Genomic DNA, 25,805 nt, shown 5'->3' with positions numbered 1-25,805 from the left:
TGATGTGGATGGATTTATTTTAATTTAAATCTTGATATCTTCACACATATTCAAAGAATATATTGTCAAATGTACCCCCAGCAGAGACATTGGCAAAGATCCTTGTGACTTCATCTAGGCAGGACTAAACTCAGCTGCAAGCAAGTTTTATGTGGCTTCCACAGCCAGCCCTGTCAGCACACAGTAGATCCCATTATTTGTGACACCTTTTGATTTAGTGGCCATGTAATTTATATGGCTTTGAGCATATGTGAAGGGGAAAATGAAAAGTGGGAGAAAATGCATTCATATTGGAAACACAACATGCTAAAATGTTATGAAATTGCAAACAAAATATAGAGAGAACGCAGTAATGGTAGAAGAATGATCAGAATATCCCCCGCAGGGAATTTGCTTGAATTCTGCCCCTGGTTCTGTTGCTGCATTTCTGTGTGGTTCTGTGTCTGAATGAGACAGAAAGAGAAACACATGAGACATAAACTCTTCCCAAAAATTTAGCTGGACACAGAGAGGTATTTTAAGGCATTCTCTGTGGCTTCAATTTCATGGCTGTCACTAAGGAATGAGCTCTGCTGAACACTTGAAGTACAACCTAAAATAAGTTTTTTTAAAATTTTTGGTGGTAGGTAAAAAAAATATTCAACATTGATGCCATGTCTTATCCCACTTCTAAACCACTGTAAAGTGGGAATAATTAAAAGATCCTTTAGTACTGCAACATTATTTGTTGTGCTTTTGAGTCTATTTGTTTGTTTTAAATTATTCAATTTAAATAAATAAAAACTAAAAAATAAATAGGTTGAATGTCAGGCTCTTAAAACCAAGTTCTATTCTTTCCAAAGATTGACAGTTTGTGTTTTTCCAATCTAATGCACCAGAGTGTGGAATTCTGAACCTTTTGGGGTTCACGGGTTTTTCAAGTGTGTCCACTTTTATAGAGAGCTCTACCCTGCATTATCATCACTGCCTCAGCCCTGAATGTCCCAGCCTGAGCTGAAGGGCTTGGGCTGAGCCCTGCAGCTGCCAGCAATGCCAGCAATGGCATTTCCCTGAGCATTTCACAGACACAGCAGGTGAAACACTCACCTTTGGTTCACCTGCACTGAAAGGTGTTGCATTAAAATTTCCCCTTGGCTGTCACCCAAACACCAGAACCTGACAAGTCACTGGATTTCAGTGAGGCATTAGGTCTGATAAGAAATGGACTTTAAAATGGGAAGAAGCTGTGATACCTATTCTAAGGCAAAGCCCTGCTTGCATCCAGGGGTGCAGCCTGTGCTTACCTCTACATGGGACTTTGGGGATCCCCTACAATTGTCCCCCACCAAAGTAGAATAAGACTTTGGGTTAACAGTTTAGAAAGGGTAAAAATTGAAACAGTGTCAATCAAGAAACAGCTTCAGGAGTGGAATTTTCTCAGTGTACCCTTCTGTTTATTTGTAGGATGCTTTGCTTTTTAAGACTCGCCAGGGTAAAATGATTGCTTGACTAACACAGAGCATCCTCTTGGAACAGAGAGCATCCTCTTGGAACACAGAGAAGGGATGGAATCAGGAAAGCCAAGTCCCATGGCAGAGAGCAGCAGGGAATCTAGACAATATTTAAAGAAATTGCTCTCTAAGATAATGTTGTCAGCCCAGTGGGTTTGGGACAACACCACAGTTTTTCTCCTGCTTCTTTATGTCAGGTGCAGATTACAGAACAGAGATCATGGGGGAAAAGTGTAATATATGCTATGAATATTTTGGCAGATTTTGTGGGGTCAGTTACATCTCTGACACATCCTATCAGAAATAAAATCATTGGCTAAGTCATTAAATATTTTTCTAAGTAAGGTCTGGATTGCTCAAATTTCTCCATGTTTAATCAAGGCTTTATGAGGATCTATATTTAAAAATGCCAAGTGCTTTATCACAAAGTAACTTCTTTGGAAACCCTCAAGGAGCAGTGCAGAGTATTGTGTAAAAATCTCATGTATTCTAACTCACACACAGATAAGAAAACCACTAGGACTCCATGCCTCTCACCACTACACATTTTCATGTTCTCCATGGTCCCTTTTTTTTTTGCTTTCTCTTCTTTTACTCCGTCAAGAGCGTACTTGAATTCAAAAAAAGCTTCACAATATCAGACACTTCAAAAGAAAGTGTTTCCTACATTTAGTAAATACACAGAACACTCTTACTGAAAACAGTTTGTAGAGTTTAATGCACATTCTGTTCAGGAAGTTTTGTGGGGTAAGTACCAATCTTAGGAATTGGTACATAGGTAATAAAAATTAAAGAAAAAGTTATTGATAGGACAGAAACTATTTTCAGTTCTAAATACATGTTGTCTTGGTTTGGAAAGACAGGAGTCTGCTAAGGAAGGCAGGAGCCTCCCCTGAAATGGAGAATGTAAACCCTTCCCACCCCTTTGAATTGCTATACATTTTAAATTAAGGGGCTCTCAGGCAAAAATATGGGAACAGGAAATAACAGTTCTTTAATAGGGAAGGAAAAATTGAAGGATAAAATAAAAAATGCAGTACACTAGAACAACCCTGACAGAGTCAGAACCCAACCTGACACCCTGTGGGTCAGGGTGTTGGTGGCAGTCCAATTGAAATTATGGCTGCAGCCCTCCTGGAGTGTCAGGTGTGGTTCTGCTGGAGCAAGTGGGATCTGTAGAGAAGGATGTATTCTTCCTCCAAAGATCCAGTGGAAGAAGAGGCAGCTGCTGTTCCTCTGGAGAATCCAGTGGAGAAAGCCGTGCTGGTATCTCAAAACCTCTGGATTATATCCGGGTAGCAATGCTTGGCTCCTCCCCTGGGCGGAGCATCTCATAATACTATAGTTCTTATCAGTCATGCAGTGACATTCAATACTCATTGAAAGGCCCTGGGATGCAGGTTGGCAGCAGCTGAACAGGAGCCAGAGTGTGCCCAGGTGGGCAAGAAGGCCAATGGCAGCTGGCCTGTGTTATGAATACTGTGGTCATCAGAACCAGGGCAGGGACTGTCCCCCTGTGCTGGGCACTGGTGAGGCCACACCTCAAATCCTGTGCTCAGTTCTGGGCTCCTCACTGCAGGAAGGGCATTGAGGGGCTGGAGTGTGTCCAGAGAACAACAGAGCTGGGGAAGGGTCTGGCGCACAAGTGCGAGGAGCAGCTGAGGGAGCTGGGGGTGCTCAGCCTGGAGAGAGGAGGCTCAGGAGGTGTCACAATAGGACACGAAATGAACAACACGCACAAGATGAAATGTCCAAGGTAAAAAGAGCATAGTTTATTATCAAACTCCAATATTTAAAGACTTTCAAAAGTGACCATGGATTGGAGGATGAAATTGCCACCTCTCCAGCCACACTGGTCAAACCAACAGTCCATCAATTTTCTCCTCCTCCAGAAAGGAGTGCAAAACAATCATTATTTACATGAAAAGTGCATGAGAAACTCCATTACAAAAATGTAAACATCAGAAGGCTTAGAAGAATTTAGAAGAACAGGACAACAGGAGAGACCTTGTCAGTCTCCACTGCTGCCTGACAGGAGCTGCAGCCAGGTGGGATCAGTCTCTTCTCCCAGGTAACAAGTGACAAGAGAAGAGGAAATGGCCTCCAGTTGTGCCAGGGGAGGTTTAGCTTGGATATTAGGACAATTTCTTACAATTGAAGGGTTTTCAAGCACTGGAACAGGCTGTCCAGGAAGTGCCCAGGGAATCACCATCCCTAAAGGTTTGTAAAAAATGTGTAGATGTGGCACTTGGGGTGTGGTTTTGTGGTGAACTTGGCAGTGCTGGGTTAATGGTTGGACTCAATGATCTTAGAGATCTTTCCCACAGGTAGTAATTCTGAGTTTCTTTATATAATTTTTCTTTTAGGAGATGAAATTTATTCTTCTGAAAAAAAATTTACAAAGAAACAATGATACATTTAGAGAGTTGTCCTTCATAAAAGTTGTACCAAAAATAAATATAATAGAAGGATATTGGTAAAATGAGAAATTAAAAATTTCTAGAACTAGTACATTTCTTAATAAACTAAATATCTTATAAAATTTTAATGGTAGAGGGCTAACAGAGCAGTGTTGAAGTGCAAACAGTTTTTTCAGAACAAATGAAATTTACTCAATTGATACTTTTCTAAACAAAATTTATTTAAAATCACTCAAAGATGCTTTCATGGAAACATTTGCCATAGTAAAATAAAGCGTAACTGAAAACAAAACTTCAGTGCTCTGGAGTAAACTTGAGTTAAGTTTGCTTCTTTGCACTCTATTTACAAACAGCATTTCCTTCTCTCTTGCATGTCAGCATTGGGTGAGAGAGGGGCATAGCTGGATTTGTGTTTTCTAACCAGGTGAATCAGGCAGGTTTGTGAGGTGCTTTAGGTGCTACTGTGCTCCAGGTGCCACAGCTCATCATTCTGGGCAGAGCTGGTTCATGGCCCCACCAGGCTGGAGGGTGGCCTCACCTGAGGACGCTGAGGTGCCACATCTGAGGACACTGCCACCCCAGGGGCACACCAGGACAATGAGCCACTGCCACCCCAGGACAGAGCAGGTGGCAGGGGACACTTCTTGTCAGTGGCTGAGGTCACAGGAATGAATGTATGGCAGCAGCTCTTGCAGTCACTTACACATATTGCAATTTCTACAGAGAAATGTGTGCTTTTAACCACATCTAAAGGCCTAAGGAAAAGCCAGAAGGAAGAAACAGTTTTTTGCTTTCACTCTGTGCTCTCAGCCCACAGAGAGATAGAGCTCCAGCAGCCAGACTTCATTTTCGCCCTCCCTACCAGAACATCACACCACACTGTCTCCTACAGATAAATCCCAGGCATTTCCTTGGATTTCTGTTTATTTAAATTGCATTAGCAGGGCCTTACCCTGTGCAACCTTCAGCAAATGGATGCATTTAAGTAATTTATATCAATTGTGTGTCTATGCTGTGTTACTAAGAGACTCTAAAAATGTCTTTTTTTCCTGTTCTGGATTTTGGGATGCTGTTTATGGACACAGTGCTGCCACACAAAGAAAGGGATGCTGGAAAAAGGAGGCATGTAAAGACTATACTCCTGAGAAAGCTGCTTGCCCAGAGGGATGTTCTGAGTGAGAACACAGCATTGTCCCCAAGAGTCAGAGCTGGGGCTGAACAAAAGCCCCCTCCCAGGTCACCTGAGCATTGCTCAGCAGCTGAGGAAAGTTAAAATTACAGAGTCCCAGGGTAAAACACAGCATGAAGCAAAACCTGCTGAAAGTCTAATTATCCTCACAGGCAAACATCAAACGGCTGGAACTGATCCCAGCACACATATTTTCCTGGCTATACCTGGTTTTGTCAGCTGTTACAGAGAGGACTTTCATCCCAGCCTTCTTGATGTGCTATTGAGCAACTGGTAATTAAGTCAGTAAAAGTAAGTCTTTTCAAAGAAAAGGTGCTTCCATATTCCTCCAGCTCAGCATTCAGTCTCAAAATTTTTCCTTTTTTCACAGCAGTAAATTCAATACAGAATTAAATAATACTAGATGCAGCAACACCCCACCACATAATGTTTTATTTGTAAAGCAGAGTGAATGAAAACAAGGAAAATTGTGCATGCATGTGCACAGACATGTGGGCATCTTACAGACCATCTACAGCTCTGTTAAATGTGGCTGCAGTTGCCTTGCAGCATCTGAAGTTCTTGGTTAAGGCAGGATTGTTAGACAGACAAAGACACAGCTCAATCACACACTTAAAATGGTCACTAAAGCACTTTTTGTTTCATAAACTGACTGTGAACCCACTTAGATTTAGTTTACTAATTACTACAACATTTTGAGTGGTTGATTGGCTTTTAACCAGGCTGCATCTAAACTCACTGATTTCAGAGGAATACTTTCCAGCCCACTGGAGTAAATGGTGGCAGAATTTTGCTGACTGTTTCCAGCAGTGATCTTCCCTTGGATACTACTGAACATCACTCAGCAGCACTGAAATTGCCTTGTGTCATTGCTCTGACCAGACCTCTCTTCCTTCCTCACCACCTAACCATGATTCCAGGCAATTTTTCCTGTTGTAACTCACATTTTATTCCTTTTGAGGTTTGACACTTAAGATACATTTCAGGTGTCATCTCTGCCCTCTTGGCAATGTTCCTTGTCTGACCTGAAGGATGGCTGAAGCTTTACCAGAGGGGCTCACCCTTGCCAACCTCTCACCATCAAAGGTGCCATGGGTCTAATTGCAGTAAGCAGAGCTGTTCCTTTAAAAGGGGAAAAAAATCCTCCACAATTCATTTCTACTGCCAAAAGGAGCTTCCAATCCCCACCTGACCTGCCACAGAGCCTTTCCATGCAGGATTCAACAGGCACTTTGTGTGCTGACAAAGTTAGTCCTTCAGAGATTAGGATAACAATTTTCACAGGATTTTAAGGAAAGATTATCAAGCCTGTCTACTCTAAGTTTTTCACAAAGTGTTTATTAACAGCTGGCAATAACTTCCAGTGTTGTATAGGCTCTGAAGATAATAATTTTTGTCATGAGAGATCAGGTAAGTTGATATTAACTATTCCAGATATTGGTGGTTTTACTTGTACTTGGAGGAAACCTTTTCATTTGTGCTACTAATGCTCAGTGGAAATGTAGCAAATTAAATTATTTTTTTACTAAATATATATTTATTGCATTATATTGCATTCTCACACAAATAAATCTGAACTTAAAAAGTAATTGTATCAACGTAATGAAGCGTGCAGTTGTAACATGGGCATATTTTCACATTAACTTGAAATATTTCTTTAGACTTGGTGGATGATGGTGTGCTTAAAATGAGACATGACCTTTAGATGTTGCAACTGAATGAAGGTAAGGAAATTTGTACTCAAGGACTTTTCTATTTCTTTGTTCTCTTGATTCCTGTTCTGCTCTGTTAAGCGTGAAGACGCGAGGAAACTGCTTGATACTGGAGTGCAGTACGTTGGTACAGGAAAAATGGGAACTATTTAAACTTCATGGTTACCTGCCACATTAAAAGGAGCTCTACTGAAGCATAGCTAATAAACACATTGGTTTAAGATTGCTGTTAACCCAGAGTAACAGAGAGGGATTTAATAAGAGGTCTGCATGAGTGTATAAAAGTAATTTGAACTGGATTAAAATCTCCAATTCAGCAGATCAGGGAACTCTGGATCAACAGCTCTAAATAAAATAGATTCTACTAATATCATTCAGCTTAAAATAAACAGAGGAGGATTGTTATACCAGTAGAGCTGAAGGAGAATTTGTAACCAAAGGCTTGACCCTCAGTCTTTATCAGGCAAATGTTTGGAAGGAAAACCTTCTCTGAGTCAGTTTATGGGATTTGTCTGCCTGCTCGGGGCTGTGAGGCACATGTGGATCCCAGTATAGTCTGGAATGGAAATGGTGATTTTGGTCTGGAGGACAATGAGGGTTTCGTATTTGCAACCTGGACATGTATTTCAGTCATCACAGTGGAGTCACTTCAAGAGAGATACAGTTGCAAAGTCATATAGGCTTGTCCCTGATAAATAAAAACTGGATATTGAATAACCAGAGTAACGCAAATGTGACGTGTATTACAAGAGTTAATATTGCTAATATCTACATTGCTGAGAGATAAGATATTTCAGGCAACAGTTCTAGGAACAGTTGTCACACGTGGTTTTGAAATTTGGTTGGATAGCATAAATGTCAGAGCGTTAATACTGGAAAAAGATTTTGGGAAGCAACCAAAAGCTAATGCTTCAAATTTAAATCAAGTCTCTACCCAATAAGGAGCAAGGGTAGTCCATTTTGGAGTGATATCCCTAGTATTAAGATTTATCTGCAATTTCTTTTTAAGCATTTTATGCTGATCAGGGAACACACTAGTGCTAAAAATGGCATTCATGCAAAACAAGCACTCTCATGAATGCAGGATTTTCCATCCTTTTGTAGCAACAACACTCAATATTTCTTTGCTAGAAGTAGAACAGGATGTGTCTTACTGTGATCCATCCTTCCAGGTTATGTTTGCCTGTTGTCCTTATCATTAGATGTTTTGCTTGGCTGAGTCTGTAGTGTGATATGGCCAGGTAATGCCTTTCTCTAAATTCCTGCTGGAAATCAGCACTGTGTGTGCAGAAAATTGTGTGTGTTGATTAGCACAGAGGAGCAGCTCAGTGGGGAGGACAGCAGGGAACTGAGAATTCAGGTGAGCAAGAAAGCTTCACCCAGTGTGTGGGGAATGCTTCCAAGCACAATTAGTCTTGCTCTATTCTGTTTGAATTTTTACAGCTTTTCTCTCTCTCCTAAAATAGATGATCCCTTCATGTGTCAATCCTCTTGCCTCTTCTCTCTCTTTTAGGAATGTGGTCTCTCTAGACCCTGCTATCACTTGCTACACCAAGTCCTCTGACAAATGATTTTCCCTTGTCCTGCTGCCATGAACAACTCTGGCCAGTTTAAATAAATCAGCACTAAGTTAGATTTCTGATAGGAGATTATCTGCTATCTACCCTTTTACTTATGAACCTTTGTGAAACAGTTGTGTTTTCACATCAGTCTGTGAAATGCTCTCCCCAAGGATTTCAGTGCCAGTGTGATTCACTGGTGACCCAGCAGAATCCACATTCCTCAAAGCAGGTCCTGGAAATCAAGTTTCCTCATGGTGGATGAACACTGGCCTTGATCTGTAGGAACAGACTGAAAATGGGGCAGGGCACGCCCTCTTCTCCCACCTCCCGGGTCTGGGTCTTTCGCTCACCATGTAGCCAAAATCCTCGTGAAGGGCAGAGGTGTGGGGTCACTCACCAGTCAGGGCTGCAGAGCCCCTCAGGCTGGCCAGCCTTGCCCCTGAGGGACAGCCCAGTGGCAGCACTTCTGCTGTCTGTGTTTCCTGCTGGTGTCCCTTGGGTTGGTGTGCACAGGGCCAGCACCAGCTGAAATAAACACGGGCAGGAGACCTTTCTCCTTTCTACCTTTATAAAAGTGGTCAGCTGAAGCGGGGAGAACCAACGGGTCTGCACACACACTGCCACTGCCCCCAGGAACACCAGAGTAAAGGAGGAGGAGGAAGAGTGCAACTTTGTCTGCTAGATCTGTGCGCAGAGCTGGGGTTTCTCTCCTCACGAGAGCATCAGAAGAGTCCCACTTTTTGGTTCAACATTCAAGCTCCTCTGTCCAGATGACACCCTGTGAGGTTAGGGTGAGGAGTAAAAAGGGTCTTAGCAGATACTAGATTCTGTTCCTCACGTCTAGACATCACTTTGATTCATCAATTTTGTGTTGGCTCATTGTTTTAGGGGTTTTTGGCTAGGTTTGGTGAGGGGTCCCTCCCATTGCATGCTGATTCCGAGATCACTTGCAGGCTAACTCCGAGGTCACCTCCTGTTCACCATCTGGGTGTCATCCTCCAGGAAGCAGCAGGGTGTCACTTGACAAAAGGGGGAATTCTTAACCATCAACGACAGGTAGTTAATGTAAACGACAGGTGATTATAATAACAAACAGTTAGAACTCCACTCTGGCAGCCCAACCTGTGAACTCTGCAACCTTTTTAAAAAATAGACAGCTTTTCTACTCATAACACTGGCTCTGCAGCCTGGTCACTCCTGTGTGCATGGAACAGCTCAGACGGGCTGTGGCCCATAAACACTGGACCATCATCACAAAGCACAACTCATCCTAGTGCAGATTTTGCAGAGCTAAGGTGACACTTCTCATAGTACAATCAAAATTCATGAAGTTCTATTATAAGCAGCAAATCACCCCACTTCTCACCTCAAAGACACAACCCAATAGTTCCCCTTTAATAGGAGACTTGATTATCTAGATGCACCAGCCACCACAGACCCCTGCTCCAAATCACATGCAGTTACAAACCTCCCTTTACATGATCGCCCAAATCTCCATCTCCCCAAACCTGCTCTCCCCAACAGCCACCTCCCTGCTGCTTTGCAAAGCACCATTGTCTCACACTCAGCTCCACAGAGGAGCATCTCTCACCAACTCCTCTCTATTTCATTGAAGCGAACCAAAGACAACAAAATAATTATCAGAATCCAGAGATGTGGGTTGGTTTTATACCAATCTCCATGCAGACTACACCTCCACTGTTTCCACCACGTCAACCTGGGAGCAGGATTGAGCTAACACACTGCTCTCCCCTAATTACAGAGTCCACAGATACATTAAAAAAAAAAAAAAAAATTGAAAAAAAAAAAAAAGCTGTTACCAGTTCCAGGAAGCTTCAGAACACCAGAGGGTGGAAGCAGGGATAGCCTTGCCAGGGAGTCAGGCCCTGGGATTTTCATGACAACAACATTTTTTTTTCATGGTCTGTAGTCTAGCAGTTCCAGATTCCAAATATTGTTGCAAGAAAAGCCAGGATTAGGATTTTTAGTTCTAGACTTGTCCATGGGATACTGGACTCTGTCCATGCGTAATTCCTCCATAGAAAGGTGATGGAGAATGAAGTCTGGGAATGGGATTTGGCCATCACTTTCTGCCTCAGTTCCTTTCTTCTGAACATGCTGTGCAGAAACTGTGGATGAGTCCAGGTTTGGGTCTGAGTAAAAAGGATTGGGCAGATGGGCTGGATAGGTAGGATGGACTGCTTGAAGGCTCTCAGAGCTTTGCTTGGATTAGCAGAGCTGGCACTTACACACCTTTGTCTCATCAGACCAGCAAACACAGACATTTCCAACACAGAAATATTTAGAATTGTTCCACCATCCCAAGGAAGAGTCTCTTTAGAGCCACCAAATACAAATAAGCCATTTTTTGAATGTGTCAATTCTCTAGTGACTTCAAGATGAAAAATATTTTAAATATGATGATAATATTTTTCTAATCAAACAGTATCACCTTCAGGATAATGTTTTTCCGCATACTTGTAAGATTAGCTGCTCCAAGAGGATATTAAAAATTTTTGGGCTTTTTTTTTCATTTTCATTTAATCTCTTATTTTCTGACAACTACAGAGTTATTTGGCATGTTCTGATATTGCAAAAAGAGGGGAAATATGAAAAGAAACCATTTTTTCCCCACCTCCCTAGCCAGCTAATTAAATCTTTGAAACCTGGAAAGCAGCTCATGGTCTGAAAGGCAGAACACTGTTAATCCTTACCAAGCAGGTAGGCAAGGCAGTATGGACACAACCTGGTGATAGTAACTCAGAAATACCAAACCAGGAATGATCAGAAAAACAACATTTCTGTGGAAGAGAACTTCAGCTGACATTTGTTGTCTGAAACTAAACATAAGCAAATTTTATCTTGTTTTTAATAGAACAGCTTTAGGCAGTTGTTGTGTCAGGTGCCTTTTAGGCACAGCTCATCCTGCCAGAGAAGAGGGTTGTGTTGATAACATCACCAATTCCCCAGAAAAGCCAGTTAGGTAGGACTCAAAAATCAAGAGGCACCCACAGGCACAGAGGAAATACTGATTGTGGGGTCTCTGCTCCTTTGTCATTTCCAACACCAATCTTTCTCTGCATCACAGAAACTGAATATTTCTCCTGTGGTTAAATCATTCTGGGACAAGGCCTGGACAAAATTGCTCAATGTTAAAAATTTTACCAGCACCAAAAGAGCATTTCTCTCTCCTAGAGCAGCCAGACCTGCTGGAAGTCAGCATCCATGATGCAGGGGCTCTGCTGGCAGGTGGCAGCGAAGATGAGCCTGGGATTCCTGTGTCTCTTTCTGGTTTTCAGCACAGGTAAGGACAAAGGGCTGGTGCTCCCCAGGGAATTCCCCAGTGTACTCCCTGCTGCTCCTACAGCCCTATTCCCACATCTGTGGCAGGTTTGGTTCTTTCCCGCTGTGCAGGGAACACTGAAGGGCTGGAGCTGCAGGGCTGGTGTCACTCAGCAGAGCAGAGCAGGGGATGCCTGTTCCTAAATCCCATGCTGAGAATCTGGAATCAGAAAAGTTTAAAAGGAAAGAGGGGGAAGGGTTATAGAAGAGCTCCTACCACCTAGATCATCAATCTAGATTTAACTCTGACTAACTGAGAGTTCTTAATACAGCTGATTGATACAACATCACAATTTATAAACCTTGGATTATACACTGCCTACTGGGAATTTCTCCTTTATAAACATACATAAAGGGGAACTTGGATGGGCTGAGAAGCTGAATCTTCATAGGAACATGGCAGATTAGCATTTTCTAGCACTGACTCATTTGGAGAGCCTTTGGGATTACTGTTAGGAGGCACTCAGCTCTCCTCTGGTGGGATAGGAAACCTAAATCTCCAACACATATCTTCAACTTGTCCTGCAGTCTCTCATTTACTGCTATACACCTCAGCTGGTCACCAAGTGATCCCAGAAACCCAGTCCAATCTCCTGAGCCCAGTTTCAGCCCATTCCTCCTGCAACACAGCCCTTGAGGACAATCCTCAATTGCATGACTGCTCTGATTAACAAATATACACAGAGAACGCAAGATTTATTTGGATTTGGCCTTATTTTACTCTTTACCTTGCAGAAATTCTGGGTGCAAGCCTAGTGAAGATCTCTACAAATATTTACTATAATATTTTTATTTTGATTATTGAGGGGCAAATTCAATAGGGAATTTGACTGTTTCTCAGTCTCTTTCTTCACTTTTCAGCTTCGTGCCTAAGAAAAGAAAACAAGAAAGAGAAACAATTGGCAGTGCTGGCTACTGCAGGTAACAAGCAGCACATCAGGAGCCCAAAGTCAGGGTGGTAATGGGAGTGGGAGGTGCTGTGCAGATGGACCCTGCTCCTGCAGAGTCTGTGAGCCCCAGCCCACCCAGTCCAGTGCCTGGCCATGTTAACAACTGTGCTTCCCAAAATCTGCTCTTCTCTTTTCCCTTTCTCTCCTTCCCAGCTCTTCATTCCCTTCTGTTTTTCCTTTTCTCTCCTCTATGCTGTGGACAAGCGCTGCTTTCAGCCCTGGGGTGCTTCAAGCTGGTTATAAATAGTACTGATGTCATTGGAAAATTGCATTTCTCCCCAAATTCAATTTTGTTCTCATCTCAGCTTTCTGTGCTTCTTTTTCTGTCCTGCTCTGTTCTTCCTCTCTCTGTCATGCTCACACACACCTTCCTCCCTCACACAGACACTGCACTGCTCTGCTCCTGCATGACTCTGTGGGAGGGAAGCAAAAAAAAACCTTTGAAAAGACTTGGGAAAAGTCAAATAAGCAACAACAACAGAAATAAAACATGTTAAGATAAAAAGAGTGATTTGGCTACAGCAATTTTTTTCTGTTGTAGCAAGCAGTATAGCCATCAATGTAGCTGAAAAACAAAAATCTATATTTTCATGCAGGTTTGGGGAAGGTGGAACCTTTCCTAGGCACTTCCTCTGCCTTTTGTGACCTGCATGGAGAGATCTGCTGCTCTGTTGGCAGCAAACACCCATTGCCCTGCAGGGGAGGGCACCAGCATGCCAGGGCTGGCAGGGTCCTGCAGCTGCTCAAGGCCATGGTCAAGGGCACAGCTGGCAGACATGAATTTTGGCTTACCATTCTACTGCTGCTGTACTTGCTATTTCCTAGGCTCATCTCCATGGTGGAATTTTACTTTCCCATCAGTGTTTTTTGGTATGCCCCAAACATGCATAATCTGCTCATTTTGGTTTTCCTGTTCAGGCAGATTTCTAGCACACATGAGCAGTGGCTGCACAGCTGTTTCCTTGTGCCTTCATGCACCCCTTTTACCCCTTTTCTTTCAGAGCTGCCTGCAAAGTCCCTGGACCTGGCTGCCATTAACCTGACAGAGCTGGTGAACGGGATGCTGAGCACTGCACTCAGAGGTAAAGGGACACAGCTGGCAGGTCACAGCTGCAGCCCAGCAGAGCAGGAGAAAAGGCACCACAGGTGCTGGCAGGAGAAGCTGTAAACGTGTGCTGTCAGCCTCCAGAGTTTTTTCCAGGAGCACGCTGCCTCTGTGCATTTATCATGCAGATGGCTGTCTACCCCAGAGAACTTGGAAATTAGTATGGGTTTATATATAGACACAATATAATTACTTGTGGGACGCCTTTCAAAAGCACTTTCTAATCCAGTGTACATTTCAATTAAAAGAAAAACAAAATAAAAAGGAAGAAGCAATGCAAATGATTCTTCCTTCAGTGGAAATGAGAATGGACTGGGTGTGAGGCAGCTGTATCACGCTGGCACCTTGGGAATCCTTTAGACACTAAATGAGCAGAGTCAAAACATGCTGCTCTCACTATTTATTCCCTGCACTAATAGCATGGACCTGTGTTTCTGCAGGTACCAAGAAACTCTTCTCTTTGCTGAGCATCACCTCTTACAGCTCGTTTGCCTTCCACAAAGTGTCAGTCACCATTTACAACAGTGAGTGTTGGCCTTGCTCAGCTCTGCAGCAGCTTCTCTCCCACAGCCTGGGCCACAACACACTGATTTTATTTCTCTGTCTCTCCCTCCAGTCTCTAATGCAAAAAATATTGACCCTGGCAAGTTCCCTATGCACCACTGCTACTGTGTGAATAATGTGACAAATGACTTGACAGGTGGGTACACAAAAGAGGTTGGCAATTGCATGTGCTTAAGCTGAATTATTTCCTTTGGAGCTGAGAGCTTTAGTCTGAATTCTGCAGAATTCATCCTTATGATTTCCACCACCACACTGAGGCCAACAGCCATAGCTCACAAGGAGTGGCTGCTCTAATCCACAGCCTCAGGTGGCTGCAGCCAGCCTGGGATGGAGTCAAGTGACTGGTGTGGTTTGGCTGGCAAAAGCCTCCCTTTCCTCCTTGGAATACAAATTGCAGCACAGGACAGACAACCAGCAATATGTGGTACCTCACCTTGGCCACTTTTTCTCTCCTGAGGTGAACAAGGGCTTCTCTGCACCAACAGAGAAACTTCCAGTTGTTATAGTAACTTCTTGGAGACAGGTCTAATAAGCTCTCAGAGGCCCATAACACACCCTAGATAGTTCAGCTACCCTTGGAGGCATAAAAATCAGCAGGATGGCTTCTGTTGCAGTGTTGGAAACAAAAAGGTTTATTAAAAGGTAAAATAACAAACAGAAAATCTGAGCCAGGTGCTAGACGTTCTTGCTCCTGGTAAAACACTTCACAAAAGCCCTTGGTTTCTTTATTCATGTCCTTTTCTAGTTAATTGCCCAGGCAAGACTTTTTGGCTTCTGTCTAATTAGCTATTTTTAAGTTTGAGGTGAAGTCTCCGGGGTGCTCTGAGGTGTCTTTTCACTTAATGGAGGAGAGAAACTTCTGGGCTTCTTTCCTTTTAAGGGGACAAAGGATAGTTTTGACACTCCGTCAACAAGAAGCACACTCCTCCATCCAGTCACCTCAATGAGCCCAAGAGAAGGGAAAAACAAGCACTAGCATCTTCATAGAACTGTTGAATGGACTACAAAGTACTGTTGGGCAAACCCTTCACCTGAAATCCTCATTCACACCCCTGATTTCACAGAATTTAATATTTCAGGATGCATCTGTGTTTGGATTCTTCAGCTGGTTAATGCAGGGCATCAAGAGTAGATCAGCAGCTACAGACCAGACTCCAAACCCTCTATGCCACACATGTGACCCTGCACAAGCCACAGTGGCTTTCATGGCTTTCTCTGGACCCACATATCCCACAAGCCTTGATGGATAATTACCCAGTTTGCTTTGGAGAATAACAGAGAAGCTTTAATCTTTGTGCTGCAAATCCAGAATCTCTTGGGGATTGGAGCATTTCTCCAAAGTAGTAAAAATTCAGGACTCAGGTCCAGCACTCCCTAAGTGAGAACAGTGACCTGTTACTGCTAGGAAGTACCATTAAAACACCACCAGCCATTTCTTGGGCTGACATCTGAATCATCAGGATGTCTGAAGCAGACCCCAGAGGAAAAAATCCAATTCCTATTGGAAGGTCCTACACAGCAGACAGGCAATTACACAGCAGACAGGCAAAGCCTGCAGGCTTTAGATCTCCTGCATTTAAGCAGACTAAGTACAGCGTTGATTTAAAATGTTCTCTTGAACAGATAAATTCCACTTAAGTTTGCTTTTAGACACACATATTTTGGATATCATCTCTGAAATATACTTCTGAAAATATTCTCATGGTTTCTTCCAGTCCACTCCAGGAAAATATTTTAAACTTTAAAATATTTTAAGCTTTGTCTTGTATGAGCATATATCTAAAATATCATCACATATAAGAGTAAATTTTGACTTGACATACATGATAGGGAATGAGTTTTCAATAATAAACTTTCTCTATTTTTTGTCTAGATTTTACAGCTCTACTTGTTGATATCATTGGAAACGCCACCAGTTATCTCACAGAAATTTTCAAATCCACTTCTATTCTCTCAGGTTTGCATTTCCTTTGAATATTTATAATTGTCTTATCATTTACTCCTTGCATGCAAACAACCATAAAAATGTGGATAAAAGCCTATTGCTCTTACTCAACAGCATTTTTCTTGCAACACATGGAACAAGATACATATATAATGTGAATGTGTGTAATATAGAGATGTATCTGTTTCTATGTTTTATGTTGTTTGAATGTTTTATAATTCCTAAAGATTGGTGGGTTTGAGAATTATTATTACATACTGATATTTTGAGCAATTCTGATTCACAGAGAATAAGTATGGGCTATTTTAGCTGAAGATTTTTTTCCATAAAAAGTGCTTGTAATTTAGAATTTTAATTAGATAGAAACTTTTTCCCTGAAGATACAAACATTTGGATTTGATGGTAGTTTGAGATTTTTGTCAAAAATTAGATCAGAAGGAACATACTTGGTCAGCTGCCATAGGCACATGCCATTTTTTGTTTGTGTTTTCAACTGTTTAAGATAATTCCATGTAAGGAAAACTGGTAACAATGATATTTTTTATGGTTTTTGCTTTTCAGTGCGTCAGAGCAATGACTCTGATTGTATCTACATCTGTGTGATGGCAGGGCAGACAGGTAAAAGTTAAAATTATTCCACCCAACAATATTACCCTAGTTTCCCTGAGTGATGATTTATATTGGAAACAAGACTTTCTTGATATTTGTAAGCATTTCTATTTGCAGGGAAAAATCTGTCTGATTTTTTGGAAATACTAGATAAGTCTCCTGTTATTAATTACACATTTTCCAGAAACACATCATCTGACCTGGGTAAGTACATCCTGGGGAATAAAAGGAACCACAGTGAAAATCATGTCCAGATAGCTTTTGCAATGAGTACTTCATCCTCACTTCCACTACTACAAATATTATTTTATTTTTTATTATTTCTTCTATATTTGAATAATTTTATGTATTTGGTTATAGTTAGGATAATATTTTATATTGTTGAAAATTTAATACAGTAATTATATGATAAATGTAAGTAAATTTTACAAATCTTTAACGATTTGTTACAAGGTCTTCTGGTGGAGCAAAACCTGCTGGGATGAGAGCTTTTAGAGAATTCAGCATTGGGCTGGGGAGGGTCTCCAGTGCTCTTAAATCTAACTGGGTGCCTTCCATAGCTCTCAGCACAAATGAGCTCCTACTTTTACATGAGTTACATTCAGAGTGGAGGTGAACACATTCAGTCACTGTTCTGTGTGGTTCCTCCACCCAAAACTGATTTGCCAGTTTGAGCAGCACTTCAGGTGTTCACCTTTCACTGTTGCCCATCACTATCTCCCATTTTCATGGACGGATTAATGCAGGCAGACTGAAATCAGTGGCAAGTTGTGTGTGCTGAAAGCTCTGGGATGTTTCTCTTTTCAAAACCAAACAAAAAAAAAAAAAGATGACACTTGGCCAAAACCCCTTTTAATTAGAAACGACAGCTGCTTCTATGATAGCAGAATCTGATTTCTTTCCTTTTTCTCACACAATATGCAGTGCATAGGATATGCTCTAATATTGTCTTCTTATACCTCCAAGACCTAGATTCGATTTTCTCAAGTTTTGTGAAGTTGCAGGAAGACTCAAACAAGACACTGGATTCATCAGCAGAACATGCGTGGACATTTAAATGTGAGCAAATATTGTCAGACCTAAATTTGTGTTGCCCTTGATTAATGTCTTGACAAGTCATCATGTATGTTTGTTGCACCGTTAACTGTGATGTTAACTCCAAATAAAGGATAGCATAAAATTTCTCTGAATCAGCAAATGATGCCAGTAATGCATTGAAGAGCTGGAGGATAGAGAAACTCTTGTGAAAAGCCATTTTACCAGAAAAAATAAGTTTTCTAAAGAGGCAGAGAAGAAGAGAAAAACTAATTGTTGGTTTGAAACCAAAAAACAAGATTATTTAGACTATTTCCTCTTATTTTCTATGGGGCTTTTTTTCTGTATTATTCTCTATTTCTTTATATGACATTCAGTTGTACTTAAGCATTTCATAAACTTTAGTACATTTAACTTTGCTACAGGGCTACAAGATAGAAAAGTGCTGCTCTGCCCCATTTTGGAAGCCAAAAATCAAGGCTTTGCACCTGCTAACTTGTAGTAGAAACCAATAGAAATTCCGACCTTGACTTCATACCTCCTTGTCACTGCAGCTGCATCCCTCTCCTACAAAATGCCTGCATTTCCTGTAGGCAGTCTGCTGTCCTTTATAAATATTTTTAATATCCTAAACCACATGCCCACCTTTGTTATCTCATAGCCACGAGTGTCAGTTCTCAATCTGCAGCATCTGCCCTCCGGTACCTGCCTGCTCACCTTCAAACAGACAGGACCTTTCTCTCTTTCTACTGTAGTGAAGCAGTTCAGGAAATTAAGCACAAATTATTTCAAGAAAAAACCAAAGCCCTGCAGGAAAATTTCAGTTTCTTTCTTTGTTTATGAAAACTCACACATTAAAATGTTCTCAATTAAAATTTCAAACATTATTGGAACTCCCTGTGTTTCCATATTTAAAACGAAATGGAGAAGTGCCTGCTCAAGTGCCAGAGAAGCACTCAAGAGGTAGATGGGATTTTCTGGGTGTATTTTAAATATTATTCTTCCCCAGTGTGTTGGAGTTGCTGGTGCCTGTGATGGTGTTCACAGGGGTCTGAGGATGAGGGAAGAGACGAGGATCTGACTCCATGTTTCAGAAGGCTTGATTTATTGTTTTATGATATATATTATATTAAAACTATACTAAAAGGATAGAAGAAAGGACTTCATCAGAAGGCTAGCTAAGAATAGAAAAAGAAAGAAAGAATAACAAAGGCTTGTGACTTGGACAGAGAGTCTGAGCCAGCTCACTGTAATTGGCCAATTAGAAACAACTCTATGATACCAATCACAGATCCACCTGTTGCATTCCACAGCAGCAGATAACCATTGCTTACATTTTGTTCCTGAGGCCTCTCAGCTTCTCAAGAGAAAAATCTTAAGGAAAGGATTTTTTAGAAAATATCATAGCTAGAGGTGCCCTTTCTCTGTCGCTCTCTCTTCTCCAGCTACCAGGACCCCGCTCGCCCAGAAAGGAGCAGAAATTCCCACCGTCCCCACCACGAGGTTCCCGCTGTGGCCAAGGACAGCTGGAGCCAAAGGCTCATGGTTTCCATCACCCCACGTGGATGCTCCCAGGCCCCAGGGCATGGCCAGACCCGCCCTGAGCCCTGGGGGGAGCCTGGCCCTATCACCAGCCCTGCAGCCCAGCCTCAGTGAGTATGGCCAGGAGCCCTGGAACTGCCCTGGGGCTTGGCAAAGTATCTCTGAGTGGAGCTTGGAGAGCCCTTCAGGGACACCCACTCTGCCTCTTGGATCTTCCCTCACATTTAGCTCCAAATTTGGTGAGCAGACCTGTGAAAAAGCAATGTAGAAATGCTTCTTTTGCCTTCTTGATGCCTTTTTGAAGCCCTGCCCTTCCCTAGACCACAGGCTATTCAAGTTCTAGTCAAGGACAGCTTTTGTCATTCCTATTTCATCCTGGCATTTTTGTATGTCACTGGCAGTACTAGGTGAGGGACTCTGGCTGTTGAGCTGTCTCATACCTAGCAGTTCTTCTCAGTAGACAGAGAAATAATGAATAAAAGGAAGGGTGTGTCTCTGTTCCCACAGCTGACACGTCCATGCTTTGGATGCAGACAGTGTCTCCACAGGAAGCCAGCAAAGTGATGCAAACAGAGCCTGGTAAGAATGATCTGAAATAGCAGCAAAGTGTATTTTCATAAACACTCTATTTATGAAATAGAAAGTAATAAATAGAAATAGATGACTGATAATGTGTTTATATATCACTGTCCATGTAACTGTTTACTAATGAACTGTGAGTTTGGGGTTGGATTTTTTATTCCTTTTTGCTGCTCCTTCAATCAACCTGCCTTTTTGTTTTAAGATGCCAAAGCAAGTTCTGTTCTTTTCCCTCCCCCAGATTTGCCCTCCACAGTGCTGTCTCTGCCACCTTCCTACCGACCTGGTGTGACACTGAAGCTGTACTCAGCTACCAGTGAGTAAATGCACCTCATGCACAGAAACAGCAGTGTGTTTGCAAGTCATGCAAGATAGAAACATTCCCAGGCAGAAAAAACATACATGGTTAATTAGCTTGTGATAGTTTATGTATGTAAACTGCCCCAAATGCCCAAGGGACTGCTTCCCATTTGCTTGTGAATTGTACACAGCTGCAAATTCAAAGCATAGATTATATTGTGGTGATAGAATTAACATAGATACTCTGTGGGGCAATTTTAGCATTGATTGGTTATCAGAGAATTCATTCTTATGTCATTCCAAAAGAAAATATAATTCTTTAAATCCCATCATAAATAAAATTATGAAACCAGCTCATGCCACATGAAACCCCCAGAATTGTTCCGAATTTACAATACTGCAAACTACTTCCTCAGCTAAAAAACGATCATCATCAACTAGATTTTCATGAAAGCTCAATTCTCATCTGCTTGTGTTTCTGTGTGGTGACTGTCCAGGAGAAGCATGGATGCTGGGTAGTGCAAAGATAACATATCAGCCTGGCCTCCAGGGGTCTTCAATATACTTTAGGCTTGATAGGTTCCTCAGAAGGGTCTAAGGAACTAAAATGCTGAGCAAGTGACTTGCATTTTCATGGTTATCTTTTTAGCTCTTACAATGCTATTTAATTCTGAAATCAGATTTCATTTTCTCTAATCTTACTTCTGTTTAAAGAGCTCCAAACACCAGCGTCCTCCTCTGGTGTGCAGCACATCCTGGAGAGCCTAGGATGCTTTGAAAAGGTGGGAAACCTGGATTTCAGTGAGATGGGTGAATTGCAGTCACCAAATGCCTCTCTGTGAGGAGCCATGGAGGCACAGGCTGCCTGCCTGATTCTAACAATCACACATTTGGGGAAATGAATCCAGCAGTGGGATCCTTAAGTAAGAAAGGGCATTCACATTGTTCTGAGGGATGACTCATGATTCCAATAATTAATTTCTTTAATCACAGAAGTGAGTGCCAACTAATAAAACATGTACATGTGCATATTAGAGCATGCAGGGAGGGATATTTTGAGTCTGAATCATTCACAATAACCGTAACATTGGTCTTCACTGGCAGCAAAATTTAATCTCAGTGTCACAGAGATGTGATATTGAATTAATAAAAGAGCTGTCTGTTTATTGCAAAAGTTGGACACTTCACTGCCTCTGACAATAATGTGGCAATTTGAAACACACAGGAGGAAATCTCTGCACAGGAGCTGTGGTTCTTGCCTTTTCTGGTCTCTTGACTAATTCAATCTCTTAAGAAAGAGAATTTTTAGAAAAGAAAGTTCTGAAATAAATTCCTACTTTTATTTATCTTTACGAACTTATTTACTGAACACAAAAAATACATTTCACAGTAGAAATTTATTACAGAAGAGGTATAAAGCATTACTATGAATGGATGAAAATTTAAATTTCAATCATACGATGTGAATATACTATGCAATCAAAAAAATTAAATAGAAAATTAATTGAAAAATTATTTCATCATTAAATAAATACAGTATTATGCAAATACAGTGTTAAAGTGATTGCCAGAAATGAAAACCAAATCAATTTCCTTAGCTTTCAGCATTTTTGTTTGACTTCTCTTCCCCACAAGATTACTTCAAATTGAAATTGCCTACGTTCAATTTGCAGCTAGATAAAACTGAATTTCTGCTGGCAAAACACATGGCTTGAATAAAGCATTTAATGCCTGGTTAGCAGCATAGGAGGACCCACTTCTGTGGAGGCCGAAATTCGTAGGAGGGTGGCCTTCAGCAAGTTTTAATTATTCATCAACTTTATTATTTCTCATCAATTTTAAGAGTACTTTTCAGGAACAACTTATATTAAAACCTCATTGTTCCATGCTCTGATATTTGGTTTTAACATGAAGTGTGTTTACATAAGCAAGGAATCATTAATTTTTCATTCACTCCATGTAGGAGAATATCAAGGTGTGTCAAATGCTATTAAGGGGACAAAGCCTAATGACATTTAGTGAAATTGCTGAGGTGAAGAGAAATGCCCATCTCTGCTAATCTCACCTGTTATTTGTGCAGTGCCTTTGATACAGCTGGCTTTCAGAGCAGCCTGTGAGTTTGGAAGCTGCCAGGGTCTGTGCCCTGCTCCTCACATACTCCTGCTATCTTGGTCAAGCACTGCCAGCAGAGAAATAGTTTCATAGCAATGAAAATGGTTTCTCTTTCAGGTTGGTAGAGCCCTGATTTTCCTCCTGCCCAAGAATGCCATTTTATATTAAATTTCTTGTCAGCACTGGATGACTCAAGTTTATTTCAACAAAACTTCATTAGTCCAAATTTAACCTTCATAACCTGTGCTATCACATAACATAGCATTGCCCAGAGCTATAAAGTGTGTGAGACATGTGAACCTGGAAATGCAATTACACTGTCTAAGGGGATTATACTCAGCAGGTAAGGTTGGTTATCCACACATGGCCACGGCCTGCTGCTACTCACACAAAAATGGAAAAAAATAGTTGACAATCACACCAAGGCTGCCCTCGCTTTTCTTTCCCTTCCTTCCTTCCTTCCTTCCTTCCTTCCTTCCTTCCTTCCTTCCTTCCTTCCTTCCTTCCTTCCTTCCTTCCTTCCTTCCTTCCTCTCCTTCCTCTCCTTCCTCTCCTTCTTCTCCTTCCTCTCCTTCCTTCCACTCCTTCCTTCCCTCCTCCCACCCCAAAACGTAATTTTCAGGGATATCCCTTATTTTTTGGAGTAGGGAAGCCAATTCTTTGGAGATCATATCCCAGACCAGGCAGAGCAGGAGATGTGGTGGCCCAAGCCTTTGTGCTGGCTCAGAGCTGTGCTTTGTCCCCAGGGTGCCCCCAGGGGATGCTCAGAGAGCCCCGTGTCACCTCCCCTCCTGTCACCCTCGTAGTGCAGAAGATCAACCCCTGTGTGATGGAGCTCTGCAGGTTCTTTCAGCTGTGCCTCTGTGTTGGTCACAGAAGATATTCCAGAAAGGAAGCCATGAGGTAAAATCTGGCACTATTTTTTCTTTCTCTGTCTGTATAAAATACTCCTTCAGGCTTTATGTTACCAAATGACAATTTTCAATCACCAGTGATTATTTTGGAGGGTCTGTGGCCACTGGATGAGACCTAAACGTGTCCCAGTGCACCAATCAGTACCTGATTTGGCTTCAGTATTCCAGCTAAGTGAAAAAAGCCCAGCTGCATCTTTCCAAACATCTAATGACATTACTGAGGTTGGAATCTAGCTTTTTGTTTCCATATTTAGTAGTAGCAGCATGATGTACTGTGCTTATCATGGAATCATAGATTGGTTTGAGTTGGAAGGGATCTAAAGACCATTTATTCCAACTCTGCTGCCATGGGCAGGGACACATTCTACTGGACCAGGCTGCCCAAACCCTAATCCAACCTGACCTTGAACACTTCCAGGGATGGGGCATCCACATCTTGTCTGGGCAACCTGTGCCACTGTCTCACCACCCTCTCAGTAAAGAATTTCTGCCTAATATTTAATCTGAACCTGCCCTTTTTCGGCCTGAAGCCATTACTCCTCATCTTATCACTCCATGCCCTTGTCCAAAGTCCCTCTACTTATGAAAGATAACAAGCCTCTTATCTTTAACTGCATCTCCTATCTGTTACTCCATCTTCAGATACTGTGTTGAATACTATTCCTGGTTCGTGAAAAATGCAAGTTATGTCTGCGAAAGAGTCCAAAGAGTTGCTTACTCCCACAGTAAGTACATTTTCACTTTTTATCTCTACATCTCTACATACCTTGTTATGAAGATATGAAAAAGATTTTTGCATATCCACAGAATATTTGCTGCTTTTCATCAGATAGCTATTTTATCTGATAATGATTTTTAAAGGCTTAAACAAATTATTTTACCTTCATGCATGTTTTAACATTTTCTTGTAAAACCTCTTCTAACTAATATTTTCTTGTGTTCTTCCAGCATTAAAGCAAAAATGCCTTAAAAACATCTGTACATCAGTTTAGAGCACTGAGAAATTTTACTGCAAGTTGGAAGACTGGTGGCAGTTTTAGTTTTCTTTTTGATTTCTCAGTGTAAAAATCAGAAAGCAACATGTTATTTGTAAATATTTGAAATCAGACAAGCTATTAACCAGATGTTAAACTAGAAATGTCTCCTCCTCCAAGTCATTGTAAAAAATAATGTCTAAAAAACAGAGATTTTTATACAAGTGATGTAACTGCAATAAAAACATTGAAAGTCTTTAAAAAATTTTCTTTTGTAAAGGATATTTACATGGCTGGCTAATGAATGCAAATAGTTTCTATTTATTTTATTGATATTTGACACATAGTAATCAAAATTAATGAATGCAAAGTAATTTAAAAGCAACCTGAAATACTGAAGAGAAGCAGGACTCTCTGGTGTTAAACACATGCAGATTATCTTCAAAATCAAAAACTTCCATTACTTTAGCAATTCCTGTTGTGCAGTGTCAACCCAAGAAGTGACAGAATTTTTTGTACTCGAGATGTATTTGTGTGAGCTCACCAGGATTCACAGAAACGTGGAATTATAGAATGGGTTGGGTTGGAAGGGACCTTAAAGTTTTTCTACTTTCAACCTCACCAGATCAAGTTGCTCAGGGCCCTTCCAACCCAGCTTTCATTTCCTTGGTAGTCTGCAAATGACAGTCTGGTGAACTAAAAACCAGTCCTAAAAAAATGAAAGAATCATCAAATCAATTACATGATCCCATAGTTCTCTATGCTGCAGCAACATTATGCTACCATCTACCCAGAGTATGTCATCAAGCCATTAATACTGTTTTTAAATAAGAAGTTTATTTGCACTATAACTGCTGCACATTGATGTTTCACTGAAGAGAGATGTTCAAAGGCAAAGCCAAGGAGGAAAGTGGCAATATGAGCAATGCTGACCCCTGGGAGAGGTGGGATGCAGTGCTTCTCTTCTCAAAATACATTTTGCTGTTGTGCTCAGTAGTGTGAGAGAAGAACTTCTGTCATGTCAAAGAGCGGGATAGATTGGACTGGTACCAATTCAGCAGATATTGAAAGTTAAGCCAATGGAATAAATAGGAATGTTAATACAGTGAGCATGTGCTGGGAATAAGACATGCTGCTACCCAGAAGGACCTCAACAGGCTGAAGAAATGGGCCAACAAGAACGTCACAAAGTTCAAGAAGTGCCATAACATGTCACTGCCATGCTGTGGGAGGTCTCACCTTGCTGCAGCAGCCTCAGTCTGTGCCCATTGTCTCTTGCTTTGTCACTGGGCACTGCTGGACAGAGACTGGCTCTGTCCCATTGCACCCTGCCCTCGGGTGTTTACTGGATTGATGAGATCTCCCCAAGGCTCCTTTAGGGAACAGTCCCACCTTTCTTGTCCTCTGAAACAGGAGTCTCCTCCAGCTACATCTCATAAGCTCTTGGAGGTCTATTTCACA

The 25,805-nt window shown here is 41.5% G+C and overlaps 1 protein-coding gene across 1 annotated transcript; it reads left to right on the top strand.

Moving 5' to 3' along the window:
* The first annotated feature begins 11,583 nt into the window (after window positions 1-11,583).
* HHLA1 (HHLA1 neighbor of OC90) lies at window positions 11,584-24,513 on the top strand. Its single transcript, XM_014267575.3, has 15 exons — window positions 11,584-11,677; window positions 12,577-12,636; window positions 13,667-13,747; window positions 14,211-14,294; window positions 14,387-14,470; window positions 16,208-16,291; window positions 16,841-16,897; window positions 17,006-17,092; window positions 17,855-17,947; window positions 19,369-19,575; window positions 19,973-20,044; window positions 20,286-20,360; window positions 23,203-23,359; window positions 24,013-24,095; window positions 24,319-24,513. The coding sequence occupies exons 1-15, from the start codon at window positions 11,599-11,601 to the stop codon at window positions 24,360-24,362; spliced, it is 1,347 nt and encodes a 448-aa protein (XP_014123050.3). The 5' UTR covers window positions 11,584-11,598; the 3' UTR covers window positions 24,363-24,513.
* Window positions 24,514-25,805: the final 1,292 nt, after the last annotated feature.

Source organism: Zonotrichia albicollis, chromosome 1 (assembly GCF_047830755.1).
Source record: "Zonotrichia albicollis isolate bZonAlb1 chromosome 1, bZonAlb1.hap1, whole genome shotgun sequence".
In the NCBI taxonomy this organism is placed as follows: domain Eukaryota; kingdom Metazoa; phylum Chordata; class Aves; order Passeriformes; family Passerellidae; genus Zonotrichia; species Zonotrichia albicollis.
This window is presented reverse-complemented; position numbering and strand designations above follow the sequence as displayed.